The 10,558-nt window shown below is 36.8% G+C and overlaps 1 protein-coding gene across 1 annotated transcript; it reads left to right on the top strand.

Moving 5' to 3' along the window:
- The first annotated feature begins 708 nt into the window (after positions 1 to 708).
- Positions 709 to 1,128, top strand: LOC128989330 (mitochondrial fission process protein 1-like). The gene has a single exon (XM_054411211.1). It carries the CDS (start codon positions 709 to 711, stop codon positions 1,126 to 1,128), a length of 420 nt encoding a protein of 139 aa, XP_054267186.1.
- Positions 1,129 to 10,558: the final 9,430 nt, after the last annotated feature.

The raw sequence follows: 10,558 nt of genomic DNA, 5'->3' as shown, positions 1-10,558 counted from the left end.
AACACACACAAACACAGGGTGAACGACTTGTGGATGAGGTGGTATTTTTATTGCGTCCAGTAGCCTATTCCAGTTCTCAGATAATAATGCTACAGTATTATACTCCGTTCACAAAATTTAGATGGTTTGAGGGGAAGAAATTTAATCCACTCCGCCTCACCCTGATTTTGAAACAACAGCCAACAGCTGATTAGATTATATAGATTAAGCTAAAAAGTTGTGGTTGTACCCAAGAAACCTTCCTCTTAAGGCCTTCATTTTGTTGTATCGTAACACTTCGCCCAGTAACATTTCGGCCCGAAATCCTCAGATCTCAGACCTTAGCTGGTCCGGTTGGAACATCTTATAAGGAATCGTTTTAAATGAATGCTTATACCGAAACATAATGAGTTGTATATAGGTTTATTGAAATGTTTACACTATACATACCGTATAAAAATGTATTTATGTTTAATGGGTAGGGTATCTTGACCCATGGCGGAAGGATCCTTTATAACAAAACGAATACTATATATTCAGTAAAAAAAAAAACGAAAAATATTTTCCCCTATACTGTACAAGATTATAAGATATTTACAGCTGTGCTGAAACTCAAGGTAAATTTCAGCTGTATACAACAAACAAACTTTCGTAGAAATTCACCATTCATTTATCTCTTGAACGCTTTATCCTGTGTGTTAAAACCACTTCAAACTCTGAAAGTTGATCATGGGAGATTTCTTCAGGAACCGTCCCGGTAGATACCTAGGGTACGCCCACATCGTCGCCTCCGTTCCAGGCGACATCCTCACCCCCGTGGCGAGGTTCTGGATGACCCGGGCCACCATGGGATACATGGCCTTCGACGTCATCCACAAGGCAAGCGATGGGAGGAGTTCCAACCTGGTGTCCAAGGGGCTTGATGCAGCTATTTGGCAATTGCTGGCGTCGTCTGTGGTACCTTCTCTGTTGGTCCGCGGTACCAACCATGTCTCACCCATGCTGGTAGGCGGATTGAAGATACAAACTCCTGTTAGTAGGCACGTTCCTCTGGGTCTCGCAGTGGTTTCGCTGATTCTTCTGGGCCATCAGATGGACAAGGCTGTTGACAAGGTCCTCGACAACACCACCAGACCGTTGCTGCTCTAGCTAGTGAGGTTTGATTCGAAAGGTTGTGTCCAGTTGTTACATAAAAATTGTTTATTTTAAAATATAACATGATTTATGTCTTCAATATTAAACTGTTTCGTTATTAGCAGTAGAGAATTGAGTTAGGCCTATTATGTTAGCGTTTTTTTTATGTTACTAGGCCTAATACGTAGCCGAACTCCTACACACGTTCTCAATGTTAAACGCTGATTTAAAGCACTATGGAAATGGCAACTCTAGAGTAGAAATCAACTATTGGAGGGAATATAAAAAAAATATTCTTTGCTTTTACAATTGGATCGGAAGTTTTTTCCGTTGGATCATATACGTCAGATACAGAGGTTCTCGTACAACTAAACTCTTTTTAATTTATTTGCCGCTCCCCATTGATCTATAAGTGATGTATTGTAGGATAAATTAGGATGAAAAGTGAAAAGTAAAACGAAGAATGACTATGACGAGTAGAGAATAACACCCTAAAAACAAAACTAAGCTTTATTGGCCTCAGAGAAGTATTCATTTTGCCTACTTCACTCTTCGAGCCTTCATGAATTCAGCACTTGAACATTCAGAAACTCCTTATAGCCAGACTCCCAAAATAAGAGTCAACATGAATTTCGCACCTATATATCCGATTGGTTTGAAGTGACTTGATTTCAGAACAAGGTCATATTCAAAATACCTTGGTAGCGCCAAATACTGAAGGAGGTCTTATATACTGTCGTTCCAAATCAGACAGCACTGAATACAAAATAAATCCCGCATTACCGAATTCCATAGCATAGCAACTCTTTCGGTGTTATAGGACTTTTCAACGATTTTTGATATTGTAGGTTCTTTAAAATACCTATCGATCGATTATTTAAAAATCGCATATGATTCGGTGTTATGCATACATACATTCTCATTCTAGGATGGTTGTCTAGGTCTCCACCTAGACACGTTCATACCTTCTAATGGTTCTACCTGGTAGAACGTAGTTTCCAACAAAGGTTGCTCTGCATCCCAGTATTTTACTCAGAAAAACTCTCTTCGCCCGTGACAGTGGGATGCTGCAGCAGCAAGGGGGGCCAAGGGGGCTACAGAGCACTGTAGTGGTGTGGGGGTGGCTGAGGACGGAACTAGCGGCACGTGACCACCAGTTTCCGGTCGTCAAAGGAAGGGATTCAGCCGTGACTTCCGCGCGGGATTTATCTGAGCTATTAATATGGAGAGTCGTATATGGGATAGGCTCCAGAGTGTCTTTATTGTCTCCATCACCTCTACCTCCAGTCTCTTTACACCAGAGATGAGGAAGATTGTAGCCTTTTGTTAACGCGCTGTGAAACTGTTTTAATCCATCTACAGACAATAGACATATATAATGGTCTATTATAGACTGTGATCCAACACAATTTTATCATGGGCTTACCTCTACGCAAAAGAGCTGGAATATTTCCGCACGATTTATCTGGTACCATGGAAATCAACAAACATGTACGTAATTGAAATCGGTTATTTGTATTTATGTAAAAACTTCAGATTTGATTGATTTTCCAGAGGCTCACGATGTACAAAATGCAGGTACTTTGGTATTATACCACACCTAAATTGGTTACCCTTAGGTTAGGTTAGTACCGTACCAAAATGCACTTGGTTGTCGGTCCTCGATGTCCAAATATTGTCTGACTGTGTACATTCGTATATACCACGCACAATATTATATGATTTACCATAACTCAGTTGACAAGGTGATTTGTTAGGGTTAATTCTTGGAACTGGGAACATTGTAGGTTGTGTGATGGCGGATGGTTTAACAGTCCTGTATTAAGGAACATGTCGGCCTTAAACAAGACTACAAGATCCCACAACTTACCCTACAATCCTCTTCATTCATACTTGGCTTAAAATACCTACCTTCGTATGGCCGCCATGTAAAAGTAAAAGTACTACCACAACCAAAGTCCAAAGTTGGGGTCATCGAGGAGGCTGGAGACGGGGAGCGTTGCACCTGTTGCATAACCGCAGGATGTCAGGATCAGGACACAGGAAGGATGTAGTGAGGGTCACGTTCACACGTCCGTCATCCCCAGGACATTCACCATCTGTACAAACAGTCAACCACTCCTGCTCCTGGGGTAGGCGAATATTGACTTTCATAGGTCAAAATTTGCAGCCTCAGTAGCGGCGAAGATTCAAGGATACCTCAACGCATTTTTGGGACCCTTGATAGATTTAAGCTATGTTTTTGTGATTTTTATTGACGGAAATAAAACATTAACTCACGTAATTATAATTATAAATACGAATTTATAATTACGACATCATAATACGGTAGTTTAGACATCATAAGATGAACATGGAGCTAGTATTGAGGGAGTCCATGGTCAATGTAGATTGGCAAAGTTTGGTCTGTAGGGGATTCAACAATTCAGTAGGACTGTAGTGGTCGTTCATTAATTGCACCCAAGCATTGAATATATACCCTATAGGGTATATATTCAATGACCCAAGTCCAAGCCAGGTAGAAGTAAGCTGCCGACAGAGGGAATGTCCTTGTTTACGTGTTAGCCTAACCTATCCTAGCATAATCTAATCTAACCTATCCTAACATAATATAATCTAACCTAACTTAACCTAACACAACCTAACCTTACCTACTCAATTATAAAGTCAAAGAGGGTCGCCACTTGGTGCAGTTAATGAACGTATCGGGTAGTTCCCTGAAGTAGTTGGTGCAATTCAGGAATACCCGACTACCTGACTCAGGTCAGTGGGCGCAATTAATGCCCGCCCATTGTAGTTTGTCACTTATCTTCGCAAATTCAACTTCAATCGAATTATTGTTTGTTTACGTCTGTCGGTCTTCTCATCTCCTCTCGGGTGCCAGTTGATTCATCACCTGATTACAGAATATTTGGATCACTGATTTATTTTTCAATAGTGTGAGATGTTTATTTCATACATATTTGCGGGTTTTGCTTACAATTTCTACGGACATTGTAACGCAGCATAAACAATAGAACTGAAATTGGCATGATTTTTCTGTTACCAGTAATGATCATTCGTCAATGAGCAATATAGAATAGATAATCTAATGTTCTGCAATCCTTTTACATTTCAAAACTAAAATTTTTAACTCTCGCAAGTCCAATTCTGTAGTTATTTTTTTCAATTTGACCGTTGGCCACCGCGAACTGCAAAAGTATCATTATTTCAAATGTCACTTATCGCTGATAGAGACTAGGATATTAATTCATACAAAAGTGGAATATTATAATTATCCTGTAGTTATGCAAGTGACCTATAAAAGCATCAGTGCTCGAGCGTGAGCTAAAGATGCTTAACTCATCTACTTAATTAAATTAAATAAACTTATTTCAAGATAAAATATTTTACTCTTTTATCCAAAGTCAAACAAAATGTCCTAAACATCCCAAAAAAGCTGTTTAGAAAGTGTTGAACTACCGACCGTTTTAGGACATTCAAGCTTTACCTAAAGAAATTAGTTTATTTTTTATCATTCGCATTATTGTATTTTTAGAGGAATTTCAGTAAAATATCAAAACTTACAACTAAAATATTTGCCATTAAAGCGTTCTAAAATGAGTATGGCTACGAAGGATGGTTTATCATTTAATAGTTTAATACAATAATAATTAAATAGCCCATTATAACACGAGAAACTAAGTCAATGAGTTTATAGCTTCGCTACTTACCCAGTATATCCAGTGAGACTAATAAATTTGCTCCGCGTAAGTTATTAGATATGGATTCCTCAGAGCGCTCTTCTCATATAGCAGAAGCAATAGACGACGTGAGACGTATAATAAACGCTCGTAGCTTCTACGTATACTTTATTACTTACGAATAGTTTGTGAAATACTGTATAAGCTATCGCGAATCGCTTATTGTATAATATAAAAGGTATTCAAAAAGGTGGGAACATAAATTACGTAGTGATTCCTTGGTTCAAAATAATGAGTAAATTTATAAAAATATTTTTTCCAAAGCCGCTTTGTTAACCAGATATCTGCCATTTTGTATTTTTTACATAAACATTTTTATCTTTAGATTTATTCAACTGATCTTTATGAAGCTTTGGTATGTATGTTAAGGTAGTAGAGGCCCATGTTCGAACAAAAATTCATCTTGATTGAACTTAAAATTTCAAAATGGCGGCCATTTTAATTTTTTTAAACTAAAATTACTTAACACTTTTATTTGACATTTTTGAACCAGCTGATCTTAGTAACAAAGCTACACAGATCATCTCACAACATTCTACACTATTTCTTCACTCATATATGGGTTAAAAAATACGCACCAAGGTGGCGTCTCCAGATCAAATTGATACATTGAACTTATCTTCATTACACGTTTTGGCGCGCACCACCTTCCAGCGCCTCCTAACCAAAAGTAGTTACGATTAATTAAATTTCAACTTCGAACCATAACTGATCCTAAATACCTATGGTACAGACTGTAATAGATGCGTTGCATTCTGTTAAGGCGCGACTTAGTACGGTACGTTGCCAGATTTGGTAGTAATTTACATAATATTCAAGTTCCGACTCCTGCTAGAGCGCGCGCTGCATGTTGGCTCAGTACATCCAAACTTGGATAGTGTACGTGCGCGGTGTACTAAACACACTCGTCCATTGTATGCTGGAAGAGGGCTCAAGTTGTGTTCTAAGACAGTCCTTTGTTTTCCTTGTAAATGTTTTGTACAGTACTGTAGTACTTTTTGTTGCATTGCTCTAAACACTATGTATAGATTTAGATGGAAGTTTTGCGAAGTACTGTACTTGTAAAAATGAGGACCCAAGTGCTAGAACGTCCCCAGCTGGCTAACTATTCAAATAACGTCACGCTATTTTTCGATCCGCACTTGTGAATATTTCTGTTCAGTAATTTAAATTGCTGTTCGTACAGTATTTTAAGTTCTGTACAGTATAAAATCTGTATGTTTCCTTTTAATTGATTTTTGTTTAGTACTGTGAATTTTTCCTTTACGTAATTCGTAATTACCTGTATATTGTTTGTAAATTTTTACTGTGAAATATTTGTAAATTTTACTCGTACGTTTTTTATGTACAGTTAATAGAACAAGGACTAATATTCAGTAGCTGGCCTTGAAGTACCAATGTTTGGAAGGAGATTAAAATGTTACCTAAAATAAAGTTAATGATTGAGATAGGAGAATGGAATAAGAGAAGTTAATAGGCATAGTTAAAAGAACCAGATGCTATTGAGTATACGTATGTGTACGTGTATACTCAATGGAAATGTTGGGAAATTGAAATTTTGAAATGAAAATAACAAGAATCTTAGATAATGAATGCTCTTTTTCAATGGTTACAAGACAACAACAGCACAGTTTGTTTACTTTGTAATACAACAATGACTCAACAATGTTTCAAAAATGATTACATACACAAATGTCGGTAGGAAAAAACAAACAATTTATTTCAACAAAGAGCATGAAATGTTTAGGCTTACTGAAGAGTTAGTATTTTGATATATTTTCTTTTCTCTCATGTACTTGCAAAATAATTAGTAAAAAATACAGATTTTTATAAATATAGCTTAACATTGTTGTCCCTAATTAATAACACAAGTTCAATTCCGTGTATTTTCTTGAAGTTTATAGTATTTACATGGTTCTTTGGAAGATAACAATACAATATTAAATATATTATGTCTCTATCTTTTATTAGGAATTTCACTCTGAACGCAGATCTCGTCCAGAAATGTCAACTTTTGGCGGGAAAGGTCACCGATGACGTCATCTGGGTGATTCTCTGTTCGTCTTTTTGCTCTCCTTTGCCACATTTATGAGCCATCAATATTTTATGACTCCTTTGGCGGTATTTTTCGGTAGTTTATGTCACCATCAAAGTTGCGATCGTAAAAATATTCTTGGAATCTGATTAAATATTGTCCCTGGGAAAGGATAAGTTTTGAAGCTTGTTTGGTAGCAAAAATGTTTTATGTCTTTCCCTCTCGCCCTAGGATGCTAGGTTCTAGCCCAGAACTGTGCATACATTATTTCACTTCCAGGCAAGTCCTAGAGATTGCGGCATTATCAGATAGATAAAATCTATTGGTGATTTGTGGGATTTGAACCCGGACCTCGGGCTCAACCACTTTTCCTCACTTCGGATGACTAAAGAACTAAAGAAAACAAAAATGCAAAAGGTTATGAAAAAATACAGTTGTTATATACACTTATTTCTTTAGTTATAACAATAATGAATTGAATATCTTTCTAAATTAAATCTAGGGAGCCTACCAGTCTAAGCAAATATGGTATTTCGTTCTAGCAGCTACCCAAATAGTCATACAGCCAATGTCGTAAATTTAGAGTAAAGGTTTTAAAAGATAAATCGTGTTGGTTAGTCTATGGTATTAATCTAGGTTTATTTTTGTTAGTTTAAACTAAAATTCAATTAACATTTACAATTACTCATCCTGCAGGTTTGCTGCTACGGGGTGTTTACATTTGTTGTTATGGCAGTTATCTTTTTAGTCACAATTTCCGTCATGTCTACGACAGTTCCGAGTGACTTAGGACCCTTATCGTACCAGAGGTGCCTCGACTAAGAGCGTCGTAAGATAAACCGACTAATGTAGTTGATGTTAACATCAATCATAGACTTGCCACGACCACGACACATTGCACACGGCGTCGTTTGGCCAGAGACTTGGGTTTAGGAACCCCAAACCCATAAACTAATGTACCTTATAAATCACCTGTTAACTTATAGTAACGTTATTCGATTTATCAGCCCTAGAAGCCCCTAAGACCGATATATTGGCCTTCATAAGCTAAGTAACATAACAAAACTTTTCGGTGCCTACTTATGTGTTATAGACCACTGACCACACAAAACCTAACCTAACCTAACCTAAGGGTGGTTAGGTTAGGTTATGTAGATGTTATTTAAACTAATTAAAATCTAATTTGGAAGTTGATTTTATCAGTGTGGTCTGTGTAATATGTAAGTACCAAATTTCCTTACTCATTGGATAAAAACAATTAATTGACATATTGAACATATTGACATATTGAGGTTATTTGGTTATTATTTCGCACCATTTATGCGAACATAATTGATCAAAACAGCTGAAAACTATGATACTGAAAGCTGCAACCCAAATAAAAGAATGATAAAAGTTTAGCCTAGAGCTGCTACGGTAGAGGATAGGGAGAGTGTTAAGAAAGTGCGCTATTAGGTCTTTTCAATGGCCAAATGTTTTAAACAACAGAATATCAAATACCCCCGCCGCAGCAAACCTGCCGTCTAAGCGAATTTCCATTTGGCCGAATTGATTTTCAATTGATCTATTTAAATAACATTAGGTTTAACGAGTACCTAGGTTTGCTGCTACAAGGAAACTAATAAAGTAGTGTGTTTTTAGTAAAATATTGATAGCTTACTATAAAATAAATAAATTTACCAAGTTTGATCAAAATATATCCATAAACAAGCAAACTACAACATTTTACAATATTCTCCATAAGAATAACATGGGAATTTTAAATTTACAATTTTTTTAGTTTTCTCTGTAACCAATAACCGTACAAAAACACTTTGATATACTGAATTGTTTGTTTTTTTAAGCTCTTTAAGACGGTTTAGAGAAAAATTGGGAAATTTTGTGTTTTGAGGGTAAAAAGTGAGAAAAACCAATTTTTACCCCATAAAACCCCCCATAAAACCCTGTTCCCATGGTCCGATCATGCTGGATCGCGAACTCATTCAAGTTTATCCCGCCTTACACCTTCAAACCAAATTTCATCAAAATCGGATAAAAATTACTCAAGTTATCGTGTTCACGGACACATATATATATATATAAATCTATATATATATATATATATACATATATAAAAATTTGAACGAATGGTGTTTTTGGCCTCTGGGGACATTAAAATGAAAAAGTAAATCGGTCCCGGGCCTAAGTCTTACCATGAGACCTACGGTAATAGCTACTTCCCTATAGGGAAATTCGCTAAAAGGTCAAATTGGATAAATTATATATGAGCATTTTACTTGTCTGATACTTTTTACACACACTGATCCTTAATTGTACCAGTATTCACCCATTAACCGCGAGGAGGCGTTATTTAACACTGTGCCAAGGTTTTTGATCCCCCCTCGAAGTCCTCATGGTACTTCATGTTATTTAATCTCTATGTAAACTTTCGTAACAATGAAATAACACTTACCAATGCTGTAACCATTGTGTATACATGATTGATGATTGATATATTATCCAAGCAGTAACTATCCACCTCAGTGGGATTCTTAGAATCAATCATCACCAAATCAAACGTCCCCAAACCTCAGAGTGAGTCGAGCATGAAAGTGTCTCACATCTCGGTCTCACGCTATCTCTGTTTGTTTTAACTGACTCCGGAACAAGCGACTATTATTGACTCATTAGTGCCGCTACTGATGTAGTCAGTAGTCAGTAGTCGGTCTCAGCCAAGATTACAGACGTGAGAACGATTTCGTCACGGATTTGATCCGCCCATTCCTTCACGTTGCGTTATGGACACTGTTGGCTTCGTGGAAACGCGTCCAAGTGCTAGACCATGCTTCCGTTATCTGAAATGACCTCTATAGAGTGAAGAAGGTAGAAGGAAGCACAATTATTGATATTTTCGAATGAGTTTTTAAGTGGAGAACTTCAATGACTTATAATTTGTTTTTCCAGATATGTGTACTGTTCCTACAGCGTAATGTGGTTTTCGAACAATCACGCCATGGTGTCGATTGTCACATGGTTGCCACTGAGTTAGGGTAGAAACCCGGATTTTCAGGAGAGAAATCTTGCGCTCTAGCCACTCACTGGGCATCACAGTTGTTAGTGATTACAGTGTAATTATAGAAAAACTAAAATAAAGTAATCCTTCTATAGTTATATTGTAGTATCTGTAGTAATCTGGAGGAAGAAGTACGTGTATTACGAGTTTCTAGACGACTTTTCCTGCATACTGTACCACACTATTTGTATCGAGTGTAGGGGTCCCGGCCACTGTTCGTAAATTCAGCGGCCATATTTATACATAATCTAACCTAACCAAACTTCTATACATATACGGATTAAGGCCAGTGGTGGTCGGTTCTCCGTTTCCCTTTGTATCACATAAACTCAATGAAATTCTACAAAATCTGTTAGGTGTGTAAACTTTACGTGAAAAACAAAACTACCTCTGGTATTACAAAAATTATATATTAATTTGCTCAAGCAATGCAATTATAAAAGTACAAGAACAATTGAAAAAATGATAACCACAATTAATAATAACACTGCTAAAAATAACGCGTATAAATCAAACACATAAAAAACTATCGAACATTAAGATAACTATTACAACAATGCTATCAACGTATCAATATACAAAAGGAAACCGAAACGATTACAATGCAGTGACTCA

Source organism: Macrosteles quadrilineatus, unplaced genomic scaffold (genome assembly GCF_028750875.1).
Source record: "Macrosteles quadrilineatus isolate MER2022 unplaced genomic scaffold, UCM_ALF_1.0 Scaffold_3__2_contigs__length_128488019, whole genome shotgun sequence".
Lineage (NCBI taxonomy): Eukaryota > Metazoa > Arthropoda > Insecta > Hemiptera > Cicadellidae > Macrosteles > Macrosteles quadrilineatus.
Note: the sequence above shows the minus strand (reverse complement) of the source record. Positions and strands in the feature narration are given on the sequence as shown.

Bases quoted from the DNA above. Each gene is read 5' to 3' on its own strand.
- LOC128989330 (XM_054411211.1), top strand. From the start codon at position 709: ATGGGAGATTTCTTCAGGAACCGTCCCGGTAGATACCTAGGGTACGCC.